This window comes from Castor canadensis, chromosome 8, assembly GCF_047511655.1.
Source record: "Castor canadensis chromosome 8, mCasCan1.hap1v2, whole genome shotgun sequence".
Lineage (NCBI taxonomy): Eukaryota > Metazoa > Chordata > Mammalia > Rodentia > Castoridae > Castor > Castor canadensis.
Window position 1 is genome coordinate 86,404,360 of NC_133393.1, and position 24,387 is coordinate 86,428,746.

Genomic DNA, 24,387 nt, shown 5'->3' on the forward strand with positions numbered 1-24,387 from the left:
ACAAGGCCCTGAGTTAAGACCCTAGTATCACCAAAAATAAAAATAAAAATAAAAATAATTGGAGTGGGGCTTCCTAAAAAGAGCAAGCCTGGGACCCCAGAGGCTAGAAACCGCCCCTTTCTGCCCCAACCATCCTGTATGTGACCTGCATCTGAATGTCTTCACCTTCTTCCCTGACCAGGAATTCTTGTATTACCTGAAGCTGTGACTCAGAAATCAAATCCTATTCCTGAAACCACCCACGGAACCAGCTGTTCACATCCCACATCTTCCTCTTGTTCCTGGAATCTCAAGCTCAAGCTAGAAGCAAGGATTGGCTTCATTCCTGAGAAAGAGAGCCTGAGTTCTCTTAGGACAAGTTTCTACTTACTATGCCTGATCCCTAGGACAGGTACGGCTGCATGAGTGGAGGAGGAGAGTGGGTAAGACTGAGTGGACAGCTGTTGCCAGGAAGGATGAGTGTGGTCAGGTGCTTATAAACTGAGTGGATTAACCAAAGCAGAGTCTCCACTGAATGGGCCCACACCATCTAGATTTGGAACCTCTGTCGTCTCCATTTCTTCCACCTTTGTCCCCACTCCCCCAAAGTGCACTCACCTTTGCCTGCCACCTCATGGCACTTGGCCTTGACTTATATTTAACATCTCCTTTTGTTCTTCTGTGCTGTCAAGCTGATCACTGGTATGACAGTTATTTTTTTGTCCACGTTTTGATTAAATGAAGAATTACTAACACCAACTATGTGCCAGGCACTAAATATGGTCAATTTGGCTTGTTGGCTCCCTAAGGACAGAAACAACCTAATCCTTTCCCAGCTCAGCATCAGGATAACCATGGACCTGGTTCCAAAAACGACTCAAGGAATGTGGGTTTTAGCAATGAGACTGAATATTTTAAAATAAATCAACCTCTATTTTATTAAAAATGTACACTTTGGGGACTGAAGGAAGAAAATAGTGTTTCTCAAAGTTCTAGGATGATGTAGTAACACCCAGAGTGTTTGTTTAAAAGCACCAGCTGGGAACCTGCATTTGGAACAAGCCCCCATGTGATTATTAATCACCTTGAAGTTTGAGAATCACTGACTAAGGAACGGAATGAGGACTGGAGCTGTCTCGAGCCTTCTGGCTTTGTAGGGTTCCAGGGAGTGACTCGCTCGATTTTTTGCAGACAAGCTCAGCTAGCTCCTCTGTGGGTTCCTGGCATTCCTTCCTTTTGGTCACTGAGGCACTGAAATAGTCAATATAGTTAGAAGGGAGTAGGGGGAGTAAATGAGACAAAGCCTTGGCATGGGAGTCTCCAGCCTCTGTGGTTTCTGGGGTCTCAAACCACAGAAGGATATTGTCCTTCCCCACGTGCTGAGAGGACACTCCCACGGGCCTGGAAATGACAGGCTGTCAATGCCAAGCAGACCAGGACAATGGGGCAATAGATGTAAAGTCAGTCCCCGTTATCAAACTTGACAGTGCTATGAACTGGACAGTAGGGCCAGAGTTGTTGGAGAGGTCAGCAGGAACACAAAGAACTGGGTGACCTTGGAGCCATTCGGCAGTGGATGTAGGGAATCCTGGTGGCAAAGGAAGATGTACTTTTGGAAGTGGGGGCAAAGTGTGCCTCCAGGAGGCCACATGCACAAATTGCTCACAGAGTGACTGCAGGCCCTGAGCAGCAACAGCCTGGGCAGTGACAGAGCATGGTGGCTTGTGCTGCCATGCAGAGATCAGGCAGCATCTCATTTCAAGTCCAGCCCAAGCAAAAAGTTACAGAGACACCATCTCAATCGATAAACTGGTCATGGTGGTTCACACCTGTGATTCCAGCTATGCAGGCATAAATAGAAGGATCACTGTCCAGGACAGCGAGAGAAAAATGCAAGACCCTATTGAGAAATAACTAAAGCAAAAAAGGGCTAGGGGCATAATTCAAGTGGTAGAGCACCTGCTTAGCAAGTGTGAGGCCCTGAGTTCAAACCTCAGTACCATAAAAAAAAAAAGACTGGCAGCCCTTACACTGTGATTATGGGGTCCTAAGGCAATGTGAGAGCCCCTACAACAAAGTGCCAAGGAGCAGCGTGACATGCAGGGAGGTAATTTCACCTGGAGTACAGATGAGGAAGACAGAAGAAACAGGGCTCTTACCTTTACACCTGGTAGCGTGATAAATTGAATAATCTTGTATAGAGTTGGAAAAGGGGGAAGAAAATTGTCTTCACCTAAATTCCCTTAGAAAGGGGAAGCTGTCTTTTCTGGGAACAATATTTTGATAAGTGCTTCAGCCTGCAGCTGAGATCCCAGTGGAGGCCCGGGTGTGGGTGGAACAGCTTTGCTTAAGACATGAAGGGATCTTAGAATTTTGCATGTTATACCAAAAGAAAGTGGGCAAAAAAAGAAGGGAAAAAGGCTGCTGTCAGATGCTGTTCAGTGTGAATCCCTTTCTCTGTTACGCACTTACATTTACAGAAAAATCCTAATGCCATGAGTACTTGGGGTCAAGTACACTGTGTACATCAGATATTTATGTGTATATTTCTGTGTGTGGGGGAAGGACAAAGTGGAGGCCTCAGGTTCCCACAGACCCGGGCAGAGCCCAGGCACTGGCATGGGTCAGGGAAGAGACATAGAAGGAGTACCATAGGAGGACCCAATGACTTCTGGGTTCTTGAGCTATGTTGTTTTGGATATTCTCAGCTCTGTTTGCTATATCCAAATCAACTAACATCACACACTCTCCTCGGGAACTGTCATGGAATGTACTAGATGGGCTATCATGCTGTTGAGACACTCAGGTCATTTTGGAGCAGAGGCACAGTCAGGTCCTGGCCTTCTCTGATGCTGCTCTGACATCCTGTCTTACCTAAGTCCCCTTTGGAAGGATGGAGCAGCACTTGCATCTTACATCTCTTCGTTCAGGCTAGGTTAGACTGGCAGCTATCAGAGCCTTTCTCTGTCAGAGACCTTTAATAGGATAGGGCCAGGGCTACAAGAGGCAGATGGGATGGGTAATCTGGAAAGGCCTTTTGAAAGAGCCTTGAGACTTAGTAGTGACATCTTTAAACCAAAAGAGGCAAAGGAGAGCTGAACCTGTTCTAACCAGAAAAGCCTGCTGGTCTACTGAGTCCTGCTGCCCTCCCCTCAGTTGCTTTTCCCAGGGATAGTTCTTAAAGGCAGTAAGGAAACGAAAATGGTAAAGATGGGCCTAGCCCCAAAGCTCTGAGTTGTCATGAGATTCATGGGATCCCTCTCCATTTTTCCACCTGGTTTTCCCTGAGAACAATCCCCAGACCACGGACAAGACAGGGCTCCAGAGAGGTTCATGTACAGCCCAGAAAACTAGCATGAAGGTAAAGCTCCTGTAATGATTTTCTAGGCGCTAGGGAAAGTTCTTTGAGAGAACTGAGTGGAATTGGCCTAGGGACCTAAGCTGATGACTAGTGCATGGGTGAGGCAGGTTATCATCTCTTATTTTGGTGGGACTGAGTTTGAACTTAGGGCTTTGTACTTGCAAAGCAGGCACTCTACCACTTGAGCCATACTTTTAGTCCATTTTACTCTTTTTATTTTGGAGATAGGGGTCTCTCAAACTATTTGCCCCAGCTGGCCTCGAGCTGCGATCTTCCTGATCTCAGCCTCAGTAGTAGCTAAAATTATAGGCATGAGTCACTGGTGCCTGGCAGGTTAGTGTCTCTTGTCTGATGTGATACAATAATTGAGGCCATGACTAGTGTTTGGAAGACACTGCTAGGGTGTTGAACAGGGACATTGTACCTTTGGTGGACAGATCTCCCTGAGTCCAGATTAAGCACCCAGGTTTGCCACTTACTGGGCCTTGTGGGGCATCAAGCTTCTGTGGTAGGAAGAATGTTCATCCACTGCCAAGAGCCAGGGGATATCTGGATATCCCGCTACTTGGTCCCAGAGCAGGCTGGCAGGGGTCTTCTTTTCTATTGGATGACTAGAGGAGGCCACATCAGCCTTCCAAACAGCCTCCATCTGATTCCCCTTTTGGCTATGGGTGGAAGGATGCAGAGAATGTCAAAAAAAAAAAAACTCTCAGAGTTTAGAGAGATAGATAAAGAGAGAGAAACTGAAAAGTCACAAGCTTTTCAGGGCCACAATGCCCAAGATACTGGGCCTTGTTTTCTTCCCTTCTCGTATAGAATTTGTGGCTGCCTTCCTTGTCAGCCCTCCCCTCCCCAACATGGGCTCTATGTCTCACTTTTCTGGGGCCATTCTGGATGAGTGGCTGCTGAAAGGGACTCTCGGAGTACCCTGTGCTTCCAGGCACATATCCTGTAGTTGAAGCCCTGAATCAGGCCATCTTGGGTGGATTTGGATATGCATCTTGGATGCCCAGAGGTTCAAATTGTCTCTGTTTGAACCTTGGCAGTCACAGTGGGAAGAATCAGCCTTGTTTATGTGGACACCAATGGCAGATGCTGGGTCAATGCTCAGGTAGAAATGGTTGTAAGTTTTCATCTGTGGGTTGTCAAGAGTCTTTCATTTGCATAGTTTGAAACACAGTCAGGCTAGCCTCTGAAGGCCACACATCACCACACACTCACCACCTCTGGGTCAGTGCATCAGAACTGGGCAGGGCAGCTGAGAAGAAGATGGCTACCTTGCAGCCTATTTGTGCCTTTATCTTGTTGCCCACCTCCCAGACTGGCCACCCATGCTCCCTACCTCCCCACCCACCCAGCTGGCTGCCTCTCAGCTTCTCAGTACCTACCTGGCCATCCGCAGGGGCACGCATTTTTGGTGCTTGGACAGGAAGGGCTGCTTGCAGGTGGAGCCACTGTAGCGGACATGCTGGGGACGGAAGACTGGGGATGACTTGTTTTTCCTTGGCTTCGGGAAGGTGACCACAGGGATGTTCAGATGAACATTCCACTCCAGCTGGAGCTAGATAGGAACCAACAAAAGGCAACAGGGAGATGGGAATTTATTCCTCTCAAGGACAAGAGAAGACCTTGCCTGACAGTCAGACCTGACCTTAATTATTTTCTGGTGGAACTGGGGTTTGAACTCAGGGCTTCAAGCTTGCAAAACAGACTCTCTAACATTTGAGCCAGCTCTTGTCTGATCATTGGTACCCTTCAAGGAGAGGGCAAGGCTCAGGGAATTCCACTAGTTAGAAAACCTGGGACCCCTGCATGGCAGACCTTTCCTAGAAATTCGTTCAATTTTTTATTTGCTGGGTTAGTTCGTTTTCTCCTTTGTTGTGAAGAATCTGGACAATGGACAGAACAGAAGGAAGAAAACTAATAGAAACCAGGGCGGTGCAAGTCACGAGAGCATTGCAGGGGTCACAACACGGGACCAGGTGGTGCCTGGAGTACACTGGGTAGCTTTAAACCAAGACTCAGCACTGGTGCTGGGCAAGGAGCTGGGGAAACCTTCACAGCCACCAAAGAATTGCCATATGGTCCAGTTCTTTTGAACCCCAAATGAGTTTATCAAGTCAGGTCTACAACAGAAGATTATCTGTCAGGACTGCTGCAAGGAGACATATGGATCAGGCCTAGGTCCTTCTCACTGCCCAATGCCAGCACCTCCTATCCAACCCAGGACACATCCCAGCAGTTCTGAGTCACTACTGAAGGAATTTCTGCAATCCTTCCAGGCTGCCCGTGGTCCCCCTATAGAGCATGCCAGTACTTGCTACTTCTCTGCCCCTGAATATCTGGGGAAAAGTGCAGGCAATTGAAACTTGTTCTCCTTTACTAACCCTTCAGGAGTCTCAGATCTGGAGCTGAGGGCTGCTCATCTCACAGATATGCATGGAGTATCTACAGATGAAGACTGTGGCAAGGAAAAGTCTAATCCTCATGGCTAGTGCAGAGAGCTATTCCCATTATAAGATGCATTACAAGATGCACAGGGACATAGTCAACTCTCATATAATAGGGACAAAACTATTAATATTCCTAAAAGGTATCAATTCTTATTATCTGGGTTCTTTCCTATTTTCTAGGGAAAATTTTTCTATCTCTATAAAATAGGAAATATTTCCTATTTTACAGGTATTTCCTATTTTTCAGAATCTAGAAAATGGGAAGAACAGCAGTGAAAAAAATTAGAAGGCAGAGAAGCTAAATATATATATTGGCATGCATTGCTTAGCAATAGGACACACACTTCAACATATCACATTGGGCCACTTTGTCATAGTGTAAACATCATACAGTGTACTTGAGCCTGTATGGTGTGGGTTCATCAGTTGACTCAGCCTCTTGATGCAATCAAGAGACATGGTAAGAGTCGGTGCTGGTGGCTTACTCCTGTAATACTAGCAACTTGGGAGGCTGAGATCAGGAGGATTATAGTTCGAAGCCAACCCGGCAAATAGTTCGAAAGACTCCATCTCCAAACTAACCAGAACAAAATGGACTGGAAGTATGACTCAAGTCTGCTTTGTAAGCACAAAGCCCTGAGTTCAAACTCCAGGCCCACCATAAAAAAAAAAAAAAAAAAAAAAAAAAAAAACCAAGAGAAATGGTAAAATGAAATATGTGCGGTTGCACTGATGTAACACAGCGTATTGCTTCATAGTAAATTTTTATTTTTTAAGAAGGGGGAGTACACTCTAAAATAATAATTGAAAGTATGAAATAGTACAGAAATTAAAAAAAAAAGCCAACCCTCCTAAGGCCAAAATGATGATAGCTAAAATTTTGAGACAGGATAGGCGGCTTGGCTCCAGTGGTACAGTGCAAGACTTTGAGTCCAAACCTTATACTGCCAAACGAACGAACAAACCAAAAGCCTTGGGGGTAGGGAATAAATGGAATCGATGGCTCCTATCTCCTTTCTTTTGACTGTTACATATAGTCACAAACTTAAACAATGTTTGTGCTATCAATGGACAATATATGACAGCAGACACATAAGATTATAATAGAACTGAAAATTTCCTATCACCTAGTGACACTGTACCTATCACAATGCTGTAGCACAAGGCATTCGTCAGTGTTCAAGTGATGCTGGTGTATACAAACCTGTGCTGCCAGTCACGTAAAAGTATAACGATACCGGGTACCTGTGGATCACACCTGTAATCTTAGGCACTCAAGAGGTAGAGATTAGGAGGGTCTCGGTTTGAAGTCAGCCCAGGCAAATAGTTCGTCAGACTCTATCCTGAAAAAACCCATCACAAAAAAGGGCTGATGGAGTGGCTCAAGTGATAGACCACCTGCCTAGCAAGTGTGAGGCCCTGAGTTCAGAACCCAGAACCACCAAAAAAAAAAAAGTTACGTTTTTGATTTGTTTTGTTTGTGGTGCTAGGAATCAAGCCCAGTGACTTGCCCATGTTCGGGAGCTACTTTCTCATTGTTTTTGACTGTTGAGTTTTGTGTCTGCAAATAGGATACAATGGTAAAACTGGGTCACATAGCACTTTGGGATTTATTTGTGGTACACTTGATACATGAATGTTAGGATTGGGTCTTCTGCACATTTTGGATGGTTACCTCTCTGAATTCTGCAAGGAAAGTTAGGTAGGTTGGAAAGAACAAAGTTTGTTTTCCCTAGTGCCAGTTTCCAGGGGGCAAATGTGAGTTTTCAGCAACGATATGGAAAAGATGATAGGCCCTAGGTACAGAGAGTAATACTCTAATTCTGTTGGCCTGGACCAGTGGTTTCTAACCCATGGGCATAGTACCCTGAATAGTGATGGATTTTTTTGCAAAGGGTCCAAGAATACAGGTACATACCAAAAATCATACATGGAATAAATAACTACTATCTAATAGGAATCCTTGGAACTTGACATTAAAAATGGATCCTGGTGGTAATGGAATAGCTAGCAGAGACCAGTTTACCTTTTTGCCTTAAAGAACTAGGATGCCTAACAAAATATATGAAAAATGATCTCCAGACATTCAAACAACAAGCAGTGCTGGTCAGTGACCTCCAAGAGAAAGGAATCCTGTGAGCAAGTATCCAGACCACAGCAAGGGCAGGGACCCTAAGCAGAGCCCAACAGCCTCTGGGTAGATGACACAGCATTTGTTCAGAATTCAGGGAAGCCAAGGTGTTTAGAATTTTCAAACCAGATAACAATGAGGAAGAAATGATAGATACCACCAGAAAGCTCCAGAGCCCTGCAGAGAGGGCCCCTCAGGCCTTAGAGCAGGCATGGGAGCAAACATTGAGGCTGGAAAAATAAATGCTGGGCAGAAGGGATAGTCCTTAGAGCTCACATCACTAGGAAAAGTACTGAAAGTAAAATCTGTCCACTAGAATTCTAGATCCAGCAAAAATATTATTGAAAACTCCAGTCCCACTGGAGTTTGAACTCATGGCTTCGTGCTCGCAAGCAGGCACTCTATAGCTTGAGCCATGCCTCCAGTCTGTTTTTTCTCTGGTTATTTTGGAGATGGGATCTGGAGTACTATTTGCCTGGGCAGGCCTCAAGCTGTGATCCTCCCAATTTCAGCCTCCAAGGCACCTAGGATTCTAGGTGTGAGTCACTGGTGCCCAACTCCAAATTCTGTTTAGACATACTAAAGCTGATCCAGGTATGGTGGTGCATGTCTCTAATACTAGCACTCAGTAGGCCGAAGCAGGAGGGTGGTAAGTTTGAGGCTAGCCTGAGCTACAAAGCAAAACCCTATCTCAAAAAAAAAAAAAAATGACACGGAAACAACCTAGGTGTCCATTAGTGAATGAACAGATAAACAGTGATGAGCATATTCATTTACGTGTGCAATGGATTATTGACCTTTTAAAAAATGACTATTTGCACATGTGTGTGTGTGTGTGTGTGTGTGTGTTGTTAGTGATCGAACCCAGGGCCTCATGGATGCTAGGTAAGTACTCTACCCACTGAGTTACACTCCCAGCCCCCAAGAAGGAGAAGATCCTGCTATGTGTCACAGAATGCTGGACCTGGAGGACAGTATGCTAAGAGAAATAAGCCAGACACAAAGGAAAAATGCTACATGATCTCACATGTATATTTAGAATCTAAAACTAAAAAGTCATGTATACAGAAATAGAGATAGAAAAATAAAACAATGATGACCAGATTTGGGGTGTGGCACAGGAACTGGGGAGATATATGTCAAAGAATATAAAGTAAAAAATAGGTAGGATAATCAAGTCTAAAGACCTAAAGTACAACATGAAGATTTAGTGAATAATAGCAGATTGCATTTAGAATTTTTGCTAAATTGGTAGATTATAGCTTCTCTTGCCACAGAAGAAAAAATGGGAAATTATGTGAGGTGATGATTTTACAGTACACATATATCTTATTACATCATGTTGTATATCTTAAATATACACAATAAAATTTATTATACATAAACAAATAAACAGAACCCCTGAAAAGATTTACAGGATCCTAAGGTCAGCAGACCACCTTGGAGAACTGCTAATCTAATGTATTATTTGAGAATAGCTGCCAGAGCTAAAGGACTTAAGTTTCCAAATTAAATGATTGACTAAATACCCAATAAAGTTGGTAAACATAGGTCCACATCAGTCACATCATTATGAAATTATGAAACAATAAACACATACCCACACACAGACATGGGGAGGGGAGAGAGAGAGAGATTAGGAGACCTCCTGTCAGCTCCCACAGAGCAAAAATAAGATCAAACCAAATATCAGAACTCAGAATGACTTTGGGCTCTCAACAGCAACATCACAACCCAGAAGGCAGTGAGTAGAGCCTGCAAAATTCAAAATTCAGAGGGAAGGTGGAGCCTACCTTGACATCCCGTATGTAGGTAGCCTATCAATTAGGAGTAAGGGCAACTCTTAGGTAAAGACGCTTTCAAATGGCCACGGTCTCAATGATTTCCCTTCCTATGCACCCTTCATCAGGAAGTGCCTAGAAGAGACCTCCACTAAAACAAAGAAGTGAATCAAGAAAGAGACCTGGAATCTAGAAAGCAAGGAAGAAGCACAGAGAAGTAAGCGAGTCTCCTACAAGAAGTGAAGACAGCTGTGCCCAAGCCTGGAGGGCAACCAGAACTGATGGGAACAGAGCAGAGAGAATCACAGGGTAGGGCGAATCCCAGCACAAAGGCAGGACTATAGGGCCCAGCTACCCTCCCCTCTCTCCTGGGGAATCTGTTTCCACAGCTCTTTTTTGTTTTGTTTTGTTTGTAGTTTTCTGTTTTCTGAAGATACAATTTAGTTACACACTGCAGATAGAGCCAGTCAGTCCACAGCTCTTTTTTGCTGGTACTGAGGTTTGAACCGTGGACCTCATGGTTGCTAGCCAAGCCCTCTACCACTCAAGCTATGCTCCCAGCCTAGTCCACAGCTTTTTGAAGAGTGTCCTTCTCGCTTGCTTTCTCCAAAAGCATAGACTGAAAGCTGCCCTTCAGTATACTCAGGCCACTTCTCATCTTCACCTCTTCTTGGTTCAGAGGCCTAAATCCACACTCTCATTTCCCATATGCTCCCTCACCTAGTCACACCCCATAGCCCCACTGGCTCATGTCCTGGTTCCTATCCCTATTGACTGGGCTGATCCCCCCTGACCTCCCCAGTAAGCAGTAGGGCAGGAGGCCCACCTTGGGGAACACGGCCACCATGCTGCTCAGGCACTCCCGTCGCTTCACCTCCACATCTTTCTGCTTGTCTGTCCAGGCCTGCAGACTGAGTTTCTGCTGGCGATCAATGTTTTCCAGGAAGATGTACAGGCTCTGGGCCTTGTAGGTAGTCCCCATTTCTTGCATGACTTGTATGTGGTTGATCACTTCTAGTCTGGGAAGAGAAGTGATTTAGTGAATGGAGAGCCTCCTCTTCCTTCCAAATAGGTTTTCTAGACATATCTGTTTTCTGCAATTCCTGGGAACAACAGAAATGGAGATGGATGAGAGCTAGGGAAAATAGGGAGCAGAAAAGTGGAAGGTGGGATGAAGTGAGGAGCTTCAGGGCTGGGCTGGAAACAAGAAAAGTCAACCAAATGATAAGAATGGGCAGGATAATATTCCTATCACTGAGGAAGAGGTGAGCTTGAGGAAAAGCCCCCTACAAGGAGAGCAGCACCTAAATGCCCTACCTCCCAGGCCTTTGAGGGTTGTCTGGGCCCAAGGCCAGACAGTCTTTGCCAGTCCCCTCCCTCTGCAGGCCTTGTCCAGGCCTGGGTGGTTCCCCAGAGACCACTTGCCCTATTCCTCTCCCTCTGGGTTTTGGTTCTGCCCCATATTGCAGAGGGTGGTGTGGATGCCATGTGGCTGTGGGACACCTACCGGAGACTCTGGAAGTGTCTGTAGAGGATGTACTTCTGGCACAGGCACTGCAGCCTGAGGGTGCCCAGCTCCATGGTGGTGGTGATGAGCTCCAGGACCTTGCTGCGGAGAGTGTGTGGCAGCCCCAGCTCCAGCTCCCCTTTCAGGAGCTGCAGGTTCTTCCTCTGGGACTCCATGTCTATATGGTACTCCTTCTCCTTAGGGGCAACAGGAACTTTCTGTATAGAGGGCCGGGTCACCCTTCGAATGGATGTCCCAGTTATGGGAAAAGAGGATTTCTTGGGCTTGGTGGGAACCTGGCCAGCCCGCAGCGTCTGGGTGAACTCAACTGAACTCATGGCCCTCTGGTTTCCCAGGGCCGGCTGCAGGGTACGTGGGGTCTTGGGCAAGCATGGCTTCCTGGCTAGACAAGCAGACTGGGATGGGCTTGGGGGAGGCACTGGCAATGGCTCCACCTTCTCCAAGTTTCTCCACTGACTGGTGGTGGTGAAGATCTGCCTCTCTCCATTGTCCCTTGGCTCCTCTGGTCCCTTCCTTGGGCTCTGTCGCTCCTCTTTGAGGTGGGTGAGTCTCTGCTGCTGCTGCCACCTGCTGGCCTCCTCCCTCTCCCACTGCCGCAGCTTCTCCGCATGCTCTTGCTCCAGCAGGGCCCACTTCTTCTGCCGCTGCAGCCACATCTCCTCCTCCTGCAGCCACTGCTGCCTCCGCCTTTCCCAGCTGAGTTCCTCCTCCCCATGCTCCTGCTCCAGTTGGTTCTCCAAGGGCACCTTCTCAGAGCTCTGTTGGGACAGGACCTTGTTAATATAGAATTTAATTTGGACTCCTTCTTTTTCCTGGAAGTGGTCTTCCTGGTCTTGGTCTTCATGGCCTAAGCCTTCTGCCACCTGTCTTTCCCATTCAGTAGGAGACTGGTAACCCTCTGAGAGTGGCAGCATAGGCACAAGGCTTTCAGTGTCCTTGCTGCTAAACACATCTGCAATCCTTGACTGTAGGGGCATGGTGGAGAGTGGCCTTGTTGAAGGTGTAGCCCCACTATCCCAGGCTGTGGAAAGTAATGAAAATAAGTGCTCCTCCTCCTTGGGCTCCTGTTGGGTTTCCCCCATGACTATTCCCTCCTTTGGAAAGGCCCCTTCTTCAGGGAACTCTGGGAAATCAACAGGAACCTCGGCTAAGTCTTCTGCTTGGCCTCTAGCAGTCTGAGCCTGCTTCAGCTGGAATTCTAGGGCATGCTTTATCAGGAGGAGGTCATGGTATTTTCTGCCTAGAGCCTCTACCTGCTTTAGCAGAGCATCCCTCTTGCTCTCAAGGAGTTTAATAGATTTCTGGAAGTGTATTCTCTGACTGCTGAGCCCTTTGGTCATCAATGTCTGCAGGTACCTGTATTTGGTCTCCAGGCTCCTATTCTCTTTGTGCTGGAGGATCAAGGCCTTGTTGAGGTTTTCCACCACAGTGGACATGTATTTGATAATCTTGATCTGCCCCTTGCTGAATATAGTAGAGTCCAGGAGCTCCTGCAGCATGGACTTCACCTCAGACACCTTTGTGCAGGTGATGTTCTTGTCCTGGAGCATCTGTTCTGGACTCAGTGGCTGAGAGTGAGGTGTAGATTTTTCTGGGCTTTTCTCTAACCAGTCTTGCCAGAAGGTGTGTATGGGCCCTGGGAGAAGTGAAGAGAAAAAAGCCAACAAGCTCACATGAAGAGGTGACAAACCCTCTGAGAATTATGATTCTCTATACCCTGCTTGGCTAAAATACTCATCCATTCCTCTTTGGGACTGGACAAGAAGAAGATGGACTGTGAGCCAGGGAGATGTTGTCAGGAGACACCTCTGCTGGGCCCGAGCTTGTCCAGAGCTCACCTCAGGTCTGTCAGCTCCACAGAGCCTACAGAGCTCGGAGGGGCCTGGAATAGTCAATTCAGTTCCACTCAGTTCAATATACTCCTGATCCTCCATATTGTCCTAGAGGACAGTTATTTTTCTAATCATGCTCATTTCTAGCCTCAGTATCTGTGCTTGGCTCCCTCATGCCAACTATCTGAACCCCTTAGTCTACCTAAGAAGCTTCACTTTTCTTCCTGCTACCCTTGGACTGTGCCTTTAGAGAATTTATTGCAGTCCTTTTCCTTCACATTTTTTTTAAAGAAAGTGATTGCCTTTTTCCAGTTTGGGGGTCACAAACTCCTTTGATATTCTGATGAAAGTACAGGACCCTCTCCCCAGGAAAATGCACAAAGCACAGATTGTATGTGCTGAGTTCAACCCCACTTACAGACCTCAATCCTTCCCAGAGTGGTCATATCCTCTTGGACCTGCTATGTGGAGGGCTGGTGGAGTGATCATCATCTATTCAAGTATCACTGGCAGAGAAAAAAACCAGTGTCTAATTTTGGATGAGGCACAGGAGGAAATATGGAAATGAAGTAATTCTGGGGTCAAGCTAGCATCTAGCTGGTACTATTGGAGAGGCCATATGGCCCAGTGACCCAGAACTTAACTTCTGGAATCAGATAACTTGGATCTGAATATCATTTTTTTTTCGCTTGCCTTGAGTAGGTTTCCTCACTTCTCAGTGCCCCAGTTTCCACATCTGAAAAATGGGGATACTCATGACACCTACTTCATAGGACTTGATTAGATTATGCACATTTAGTATCAAGTACAATACTAGGTCCCTAGTAAGTACTCAGTAAATAATCTCTTAAAAGAAAGAAATAGGACACTCCTTCAGGAGTTTATGGTCTGGAGAGGAAATAAGCCAAATGCACAAATAACTATGTTTTAAGACATAGTATGATAAAGATTGCAGGAAAGATCATCTCAACATCCATTTTTTTCCTTGCCTTACCTTTCTCCCCAACTTTCAGTCTTAATTCACATGAACCTGTCCATGAGAGTCAGTGGAAATGCTAATGCCAGCTATTGTTTATTAAGCTCTGAACATGTTCCAAGCATGGGGCAGATACCTCACACCATTATAGAATCCTCCCCATAACCCTGCATTTTTTTGGCAGTACTAGGATTTGAACTCAGGGCCTCACACTTGCTAGGCAGGTCCTCTACCACTTGAGCCACTCTACCAGCCCTTTTTTGTGTTGGGTATTTTCGAGATAGACTATTGCACACTATTTACCTGGGCTGGCCTTGAACCATGATCTTCCTGATCTCTGCCTCCTAAGTAGCTAGGATTACAGGTGTGAGACACTGGCACCTGGCCCCTCCTCATCTTCCTTATATTAAGAAACTGAGGCACAGAGAGATAAAATAACTTGCCAAAAGTCACATAGCTCAAAATTGGCAGAGATGGGATTCAAACTGAAATCTGTCTGAGGCCATAGCCCATGCTCTCAAGGAACAGAGCATGGGGCCTGGCTTTGCCATAGGCTTTCCCACAGTTTTTTCTCTGAGCTTCAATGTGCTTAGGTACAAAGTGCAGGAGTTAGATAATCTCAGGTCACTTACAGTTTCAAGAGGAGTAAAATCCCCAAGTTTAGCCTCCTCAGGAGCATCCACGATCAGGAAGGCTCTGGAGGGGCCTCTGGCTGAGCCCCACCAAACTTCCTGGGTTTGGAGTGGGGAAAGGATGATCCTCAGGCTCTGGCTACAAACTAAGCCTTCTTGGACTTCTGACCTTACTCCCAGAGCTCCAGGAAGCGCCTTCAGGCCCCTATCTTCACCTCACCCCTATCGCCACCCTAAGGGGCAGCTCAGAACTGCTCAGTGCTCAGCTTGGATGCAGTGTTCCCACCCAACACGCTGACGCCTAGCCTTACCATACTTTTGTTATGAAAGAGGGTTGGCAAAACCCCTGTAGACCCCTGGAGACCTGGCCTGTGATTTCTTTCCTGAGATGGCATCCACCCATCCTTACCCGACTCCCCTTCTGGATGTTCTGAGAACCTACTTTGTGCCTTTTTCTTTTGTTCTTCAATGAGAGTACAGCAAAGGGAAATGAGGGACTCGATGCCTCCCTTGGTAGAGATGAGGGACAGAGGTAACACTTTCTCCATCGCCTGGATCCATTCGTCCAGGGCTTCCTCTTCCTCCTCACTTCTCCTATTCTTGACCTCATAGTTCAGGCTGTCACCTGGACAAGGAACAGCAAGGGCAGGCTGAGGACAGTTGTCCTCTAGGGAGCCCCAACCAGCCTAACACCAGGGATTCTGAGGTCAGGCTGGTTTCACCTGTACTTAACTCTGTGATATTGAGAGGGTTGCTTATTCTCCTGAGCCTCAATTTCCTTCCTTGTAAAGGGGTTGGGTGAGAATTAAATGAGATAATAAATGTCAAATGATTAACATGAGGCCTGCCATGTAGAAATGCATAATAGACATTAAATATTATTGTTTTACTATGAGACCAGAGAGATGTCTGTCTTGTCATTATTCTATACCCATTGCCTAGTCCAACATGTGTGCAATTAAATGAATTAAATGGAGTTGACGGATCTCTTAGTTATTTGTTTAGGAAACAGAGACTCACTATGTAACCCACACTGGCCTCAAACTCCTAAATATCCTTCCTCAGCCTCTCAAATTCTGGGATTACAGGCACACACCATCATGCCCAGACAACTCTGTTAGTTCTTGAGAGTAGCTGATGGACCACTGAACTGAGAGCTCCCTGGACAACGGCAGTGTGAGGTGGGTAAGGCACATCCCTGTACCTTCTTCACCTAACACTGCAGCATCTAGTACACCTCCCACTACGCAGGTCCCGTGACAAGGTGACTCTGATCTGAGTGGGGTAGCACCTGGCTTCAGCATTGTACATAGTTGGTCTACACCCGAATGGCTGTGCTAGTTGCATATGACTAGCATCAGTTCCCACGCAGTAAGAATTATTCAGTGCTTTGAATATCACCCTGGGATTCTCTCTAAAATAGCTAGTGTGGGCTTGAATTCATTTCTACCTTGCTAAAAAACAAGCTGTTGTAACTGACCCAAGACTTGGGTTTCATCATGTATTCAATGAATGTTGAGATCTGTTACGTTTTAGACAATTATATGTTTGCCCCTATAATGGCTAATCTTGATTGTCAACTTGATTAGACTGAGAGCCACCTAGGAGGTTAGGAAAGCACACTTCTGGGTGACTGTGAAGGTATTTCTGGAGAGGATTAGATCCTGAGGGTTCTGACTTAATAAATAGATTAGTCCATTGATGGATTCAAATTTTAAACAAACTAGTGGGAGATAGTGCAACTGTGTAATGTGGGGCCTTGTTGGAGGAAGTAGGTCATGGGGCTGTACTTTTGAAGGGTATATCTTGGCCCTGGCCCCTAGCTGCCATAAAGTGAGCATCCTCCTGTGCTACACTTCCAACCACCATGATGTTCAGCCTTGCCTCCGGCCTAAAGCAATAGGGCCAAGGAACCATGGACCAACACCTCTGAAACTGTGAACCAAAATAAATTTTTTGCCCTTTAAATTGAACTTCTCAGGTACTTGTCAGAGCAGTGAAAAGTCTGACTCACACAGCTCCTGGGGGGAGTGGAGATAGAATGTTTTCTTGGGGAGGGACATTGTGGAATGTGTCCTTCACTATCCTAGCATATACCATCCAAACTCCCCTTCCCTCCCCGCAAATGCTGATGAGGAGATAAAGGAGACTGGGTGAGCTGTCATCAGCAATTTAGGGGAAGGCACCCTGCCTCAGGGCTGGGCCTCATCCCATACTCACCCCAGTCCCCCAACCAGCACAAGATTTCATGCAGGTGCTTCTCTTTCATCTTAGCATCTTTGGAGAAGGAGGCAATTTTCTTCAGCAAGATGAATCTCTTCTTGCCTTTTTGCTCTGTCTGGTGAAATTTCACCTTTTCTTTTAAATCATATCCTAATTCTTCCTGGAAGTGGTTGATGACAGAACTGACATTGCCCAATATGTCTGAAAGCTGAGTGGAAATATCCTATATGGAAGGCAGCAGATTATAGATAGTGCTTACAGGTATAGACTCTGGAGCCAGATGCTACGTGCTAGCAGTGTTCCCTTAGACAGGTCACTAAACTCTTAAGGTCTCAGGGTTTTGTTTTTGTTTGTTTTTTTTTTTATGGTAAAGCGAAGATCATTTTAGTACTTTTATCACAGGATTTTTATCACAGGGTTCAATAAATCAATATTTCTAAAAGTGCTTGCAACAGTGCCTGGCACATAGCAAGAGCATTTTCTTTTCTATTATTTTGATTATTAAGGTCAATTATACTAAATATGCACAGCGAACATTTCTTCAGAATTTCAGAACTTGCTGGGGATTTCTAGATATCCCTTGTCACAAGCATCCAGTGGCAACATGGAAAAGTGAGGCCCTCAGGATCAAAGGTTCAAGTAAATATCTTACTAGAGCCTCATATGGGGAGAGCTGAGGCTTTGAAAATGACCCCTGAGTGCTTCCAGGGCTCTGCTTGGGGGATTCTGGCACAGACCCTGAATCAAACATTCTAGGCTCCTCTTCCTGCCCTCCTAGTACCCACCTCTATAGGCTATCCCACAGCTTCCTGCCTACTTAGCCTGTGAGCTGTTCCCTTCCTTGTCCAAGTTCTGTCTCACAGGGTGGGGGGTGGGGAAGAGGATGGTTGATTCCAGACAAATTTAGCACCTGGGTATTTTGCACTCAACTGTCTGCAAACCCAGGTTGCCAAGTATCCTAGGACCTGAGGGTGCAGGGCTGCAATCTTGCTTAAACCTGTGTCAGTCTGAATATCTACAACAGACCATCATAGAAGGGTGCCCCCTCATCTCATGGGTTACCTCCTGAGCCCGAGTTAGCTGGGCAGCCTCAATCCTTGAGATGATGGCCTTCACTGATGCAGGAGTCACCAACTGTGTGGGGTTGTCATTCTCCATTCTGGATAACACTGTCAGTCCCAAGAGGCCCCGTGTCTCTGGTATCTGGTCTGGACACAGTGTTGGCAGCTTTGGGGGTTAACCTCCCCACCCCCCCAGTGGCTCCTGGATACCCTCTGCCCAGCCACAGTTCCTCTAGTAACTGTTAAGACACCAGGTTCCAACTGACCCTTTTTCCCCAATGACATCATCAGAATTAGAAGATTACACTTCCTGCCATCTATCTGCCTGGTTATCTGGCTTTTTTATCCCTTAGTACAATTATTTACTTGACCTGTTGATTTTTAAAAATCATTAAATATTATGCTTCCAAACTAAATATCAATGGTTAAAAACAGGAAAAATCAATTAGAAAAAGTTAACTTTCTGCTAGAGTTTGAATCTTGACTGTCCCCAAAGGTCCTGTGTGAAAGTCTTGGTACCCAATATGGTGCCATGGTAGAACCTTTGGGAGGTAGGGCCTTGTGGAAGAGCGTTAGGTTATTGGGGATGTGCCCTAGAAAAGGATTATGTGATCCTAGTCCCATCTTTGTTCCTCTTTGCTCCCTGGTTTGATATAAGTGCTTTTGCATTACCACACATTTCCTGCCATTGCTACGTGGTACCCCACCAAAAGCAAGAGGGGTACTGGGTCATGGACTAAGATTTTAACTGTGAGCCAAAATAAACTTTTTCTAAGTTAGTTATCTCAGGTATTTTGTTATAGTAACATAATAGTATAGAGTAGAAAGTTGGCCAACATATTTTCCCAAAGAAAACTTTTAAATTTTCTTAAAAATTAGAGTCAATAACTGAATGGGAAGATGTTGGCATTTGTCCTGAGAACCAAGGTGCAATCAACACTTTTACTACTGAAATCATGGCAGGAGATGGTGTTTTGTTGTTGTTGTTGTTGTTTTGACAGTCCTGGGATCTCATGGCCTTGAACTTGCTAGCACTTGAGCCATTGCCCCAGCAAGAGAAATTTTTAAAACAAATGAACATAAGCCAGATGTGGTGATGCACATCTGTAATCCCAGCTACTTTCAAGGCAGAGTAGAAGGACCTTAATTTGAGGCCAACCACACAATGTAAACACAAGACCCTATCTGAAAAACAAAACCAAAAGGTCTAAGGGGCATGGCTCAAGAGGCGCAGTACTTGCCTAGCAAGCTTGAGGCCTTGAGTTCAGTCCTCAGAGCCACAAAACAAACAAATAAAAAACAAAAAAATATCACTGTATGCCCAGAACCTAGAACTATACCTGGCTCATACAGGTGCTTACTAAGCACTTGTTGAATGAATGAATATGTAAACGCAAATACATATACATGCAAATTATTCTTCCTTGCTACTAAAAATATTACCATCTAATAAGTAAAGAATTAAACACTGCAAGTCCAGTGCTTACCAGTATCATGGCCACTTAATAACTTGTCACTTAATGCTCACCTGTCTTTCATATATTGTCATTCCTTCATTTATTCAAAGTTAATTCTTTTATTGGCTCATTTCTCATTTGCTCAACAAACACTTACCCTTAGCAACATTCTGGGTCCCTGGCATGAAGCTAAGTGCTGGCAATACAGAAACCAGTGAGACCTAGTTTGTCTTTGAGGCCCTCACAACCTGGATATTTGTCTATCTATAAATCTGGTCCTGGATTGTCCCTTATTATTGTTTTTACTTTTTTATTTTTGGTGGTACTAGGGTTTGAACTCAGAGCTTCATGCTTGCTAGGCAGGCACTCTACCACTTGAGCCACTCTGCCACTCTGCCAGAGTTTTGTGTTGCATATTTTCAAGAGAGGGTCTCTCAAACTATTTGCATTGGGCTGGCTTCAAACCAAGATCCTCCTGATTTCTGCCTCCTGAATAGCTAGGATTATAGGCATGAGCCACCCACCCAGCCTGGATGGTCTTTTAATCCTTTAGAACATGTAGTTTACAAATGATTTATTTATTCTTTTTCTTTTCTCCTTCCTTCCTTCTTTGGTGCTGGGGATCAATCTGAGGGACTTGTGCATGCTAGGCAAATGCTCTATCACTGGGCTACACCCTCAGTCCCAAATAACTTAATTATCCTCACAAACATTTATCATCCAGCTTAAGGTGATGAGTTTTGTCTGTGTATATCTGGGAAGTACAGTTAGGACTCCAACCTGGTTTCTTGACTCCTAATCTGGGATCTTTTTTTCTTCCCTCTTTCTCCATCTTCTTCTCTTTTTTTTAATTTTTATTTTATTCATATGTGTATATAATATTTGGGTCATTCCTCCTCCCTCCTCCTCCTCCCTCTTGCCCCCTACTCTCCATTTTCTTTTAACTCCAACTGATAGTTAGAGTACATGTAAATGACCTAAATAAATCAATCAAAATAAAGAGTTTGTAAGATTCAGTTAAGAAAAATCCAACACTAGGGCTGGCAGAGTGGCTCAAGCGGTAAGAGCACTTGCCTAGCAAGAGAGAGGCTCTGAGTTCAAACCCCAGTGCTGCCAAAAAAAACAAAAAGCAAAAGAAAAACTCAATCCCAAACTATATTCTGTCTACATGAAACACACTTTGAGTAAAAATGCATATATACATTAAAAGTAAAAGGAGAATAGCGAGGTGCTGGTGGCTCATGCCTATAATCCAAGCTACTCGAGAGGCAGAGATCAGGAAGGTTGCTGTTTGAAGCCAGTCCAGGCAAATAGTTTGTGAGACCCTATCTCAACAGTACCCAACACAAAAAAGGGATGGGAGGGTGGCTCAAGAGGTAGAATGCCTGCCTAGCAAGCTTGAGGCCTCAAGTTCAAACCCCAGTACCACCAAAACAAACCAATAAAACAATAAATGAAGCTAGATGCTGGTGGCTCATGCCTGTAATCCTAGCTACTCAGGAAGCAGAGATCAGGAGGATTGTGGTTTGAAGCCAGCCTGGGCAAACAGTTTGTGAGACCCTACCTTGAAAAACCCTTCACAAAAATAGGGCTGGTGTAGTGGCTCAAGGTGAAGGCCCTGAGTTCAAGCCCCAGTACAGAAAAAAAAAAAAAAAAAGAACTACTTATATATGCAAACAACATGAATAGTTTCAAAAGCATTATATTAACTAAAGGAAACCAGATACAAACTCCTACAAACTGTATGAAAATACAGAAAGGCAAAAGGATAGTAGCAGAAAGCAGATCAGTAGATGCCAGGAGCTGGGTGACAGAAGGGAAGTTTGACTGTAAAAGGGCACAAGAAAGTTTTTGAGGTTCAGGCAGGTGGCTCATGCCTGTAATTCCAGCTACTTAGGAAGCAGAGATTGGGAGCAGCTTGAGGCCAGCCCAAGTAAAAAGTTGACAAGACCCCATCTGAATAATAAGCCAGGTTTTGGGCTGGAGGTGTGACTCAAGTGATAGAGCACCCGTCTAGAAAACTCAAAACTTGAGTTCAAACCCCAATAACTAACATCAAAAAAAAAAAAAAAGCCAGGTGTAGTGGGGTGCACCTGTAATCACAGTTACATGGGAGGTATAGGTAAAAAGATTATGGTTGGAGGAGAAGCTGGCCCCAGGAAAAATGCCAGACCCTACCTAAAAAATAAAGCAAAAAACCAAAAAGGCTGGGGGTGTGGGTTTAGTGCCAGAGAGTCAGCCTAGCAACCACTGAACCACCAAAAAAAAAAGTTTTTGAGTGAAGAAGATGTTTCATATTATGATTATGGTGATAGTCATGTGATTGTATACATTTGTGAAAATTCATTATATTGTATACTTAAAATGGGTGAATTTTATTATATGTAAATTAGACCTCAATAAAACTGATTTCTTAAAAATGCAATGATGCTCAAAACTATGGAGGGACTGTGGTTAGACTATGTAAAGGGTTAGAAGTTAGGGTGGCATTGGAGGGTGTAAGGAAACAGCTGTTCCTCTTTTGAGTGGCAAGTCTTCTTCACACCTTGTCCTTTGGGGCTGGGAGGCTCCCTTTACAAATATGAGTCCTTCTGAGGGAGGCCCTATCCCATGGGCAGATCAGTGGCCAACTGTCAACACCTTCACCACAACTCAACGACCACACTCTGGGGATCAGTAGCCCAGGAAAGGTTACAAACTTTTTTTTTTTTTTTAAACTGCCAGTCTTCTTTTTTAAAGCAAAGCTTTATGCAGAACATCATCTTCTAAAACAAATAAACGTAACATCCTAATGGTATACATTTACTTTATAAGTTAAACTTCATTACAACTTTTTGTTATAAAACTGTTCAATTGTCAGAAAAGCCTGTTTTGATGAAATCAGAAACTTGATATATAGAACATATGTGTGTATATATGTATTTTAAACTACTGTTTAAAGATAGTTAAAGTCTATTTGAAGTTACTGGATAAAAATGGAAGGTGGAACACATGCATATAAATTTGTTCTACTGGAAACCCACTAAAACTATAGCAAAGGTTTTTTTAAAGTCATGTCCACAAAGACAGGGAAACAGAAGAGGAGAGATAAGAGCAAATATATCAGGAAGCTTCGGTCTGGGAGTGTGGCTCAGTGGTAGAATGCTTGCCCATCGTATGTGAGGCTCTGGGCTTGATTGCATATTCACACACACACACACTCATATACCATATACACAACATACACACAACATACCACAAACGCCACACACACCATACACCACACATACCACAAATACCACACACACCTCCCAAACATACCACATACACCACAAATGTACCCACACACCACATATATACAACACACACTAGAGGATAGATGCTAAGGCAGCAGTGGGGAAACCACATGGAAAAGGGGATTGCTTGTGCCAGGCCAGAGATGGTCAGTCCCACTGTCTGACCCCGCTGAGAGGAGCCTATAGGCGATGATATATGAGGTTCTCAGCCAGATCACTGTGCACAGATGCTCATGAGCAACAAGTCTTCCTGTATACCTGAATGGGATGCACAGACACTTCCAATCAGACTTTCGATGCTCCACCCTTAAGTGTTAGCAGACACACTTATGAGAGGAGTTATAAGAGCTCCAAGAAAAGAACTTACCATGGAAGACAGAGACCAAAACAACATAAAAAGAAATTTGGAGCAAACATTATGTAGAGAGAAGAAAAATTAAAACAAAACTATCAGTAACAGCTTCTAAGATAATAAGTTATTGCAATCTGAAATAAAATAAGGTGCTATAAAAAGGAATGTTCAGAGAATAAGGATGAAGTAAGAGCAATAAAAACCTTGAAATCTCAAAATTATTGAAAAATTCAGTAGAATTTGAAAAGATAAAGTTGAGGAAGTTGCCCAGAAAACAATATAAAAAAAGATGGAATGCTAGGGAGAAAAAATAAGAAATTAGGTCAAGCATGGTGGTACACAGCTGTAATCATAACTACTCTGGAAGCAGAGATTGGGAGGATCACTGTTTGAAGCCATCTCATAAAAAAAGTTAATGAGACTCCTTTCTCAATCAATAAACTGTTATGATGGTCCACTCCTGTAATCCTAGCTATTCAAAAGGTATATCCTATCATGCTTGCTAGGCAGGTGCTCTACCCCATGAGCCATGCCTCCAATAAATTCTACTTTATTTCTAAATTGGAATACTACCTGGCATTAAAAAAAGAACAAAGTGGGCTGGGAATGTAGCTTAGTGGTAAAGTGCTTGCCTAGCAGGTGCAAGGCCCTGGATTTGATTCCCAGCACTGAAAGAAAGAAAAAAAAAAAAAAAGAATGAATTCATGATTACACAGTAATATAGGCAAATCTCACAAACATATTGAACAACAAAAACAAAAAAGTTAGGTCAGGTGCCAGTGGTTCACACCTGAAATCCTAGATCTCAGGACGCAAGAGATCAAGAGGAATGTGGTTTGAAGCCAGCCCGGGCGAATAGTTCATGAGACCCTATATAAAACAAAACCCATCTCAAAAAATGCTGGTAGAGTGGCTCAACATGGCGGCCCTGAGTTCAAACTCCAGTACTGCCAAAATAAATAAATAAATAAACATTGAAGACAAGGAGAGATTCAGAGAGGGGGAAAAGTTTCTTACAAAGACTTCTGAATAGCAATGGTGGAGGCTAAAAGGTGATGGAGCAACACCTTCATGATTGTGAAGGAAGTCAATACCCTTCCCAACAACCAGTCAAGATTCAAGATCAGGGTAGAATAATGAATAATGGCACAGACAAATACGCAAGGTTTCAAAAAACAATTTACTTCCCTCTTTCTCTAGAAGCTTCTGGAAGATAATTTCCTCCAAAAAAAAGGGAGTAAACTAAGAAAGAGAAAGATGTGGAATATGGCAAATAGAAAACCCAACAAAGGAAAAAGGCAAAGAAGTGCCCAGGAGAAGAAGAAAGGAGATGTCTGATTGAGGGA

At 44.5% G+C, this 24,387-nt stretch overlaps 2 protein-coding genes across 2 annotated transcripts in view; one reads left to right on the forward strand and one right to left on the reverse strand.

The window, feature by feature from the left end:
* The window catches only part of Prpf40b (pre-mRNA processing factor 40 homolog B), a 60,192-nt gene that overhangs the window by 12,903 nt on the left and 22,902 nt on the right, over positions 1-24,387 (forward strand). Inside the window, exon 2 of the mRNA XM_074083313.1 lies at positions 182-391. The gene's annotated coding sequence lies outside the window, so the exon portion shown is untranslated. The remainder of the gene's footprint in view (positions 1-181; positions 392-24,387) is intronic.
* Positions 877-18,113, reverse strand: Fam186b (family with sequence similarity 186 member B). The gene is made up of 9 exons (XM_020169445.2): positions 17,959-18,113; positions 16,894-17,119; positions 15,116-15,298; positions 11,213-12,869; positions 10,532-10,724; positions 4,729-4,901; positions 3,820-4,005; positions 2,213-2,221; positions 877-1,230 (listed from the first exon to the last, which is right to left on the reverse strand). Exons 1-9 carry the CDS (start codon positions 18,052-18,054, stop codon positions 1,086-1,088), a joined length of 2,868 nt encoding a protein of 955 aa, XP_020025034.2. The 5' UTR covers positions 18,055-18,113; the 3' UTR covers positions 877-1,085.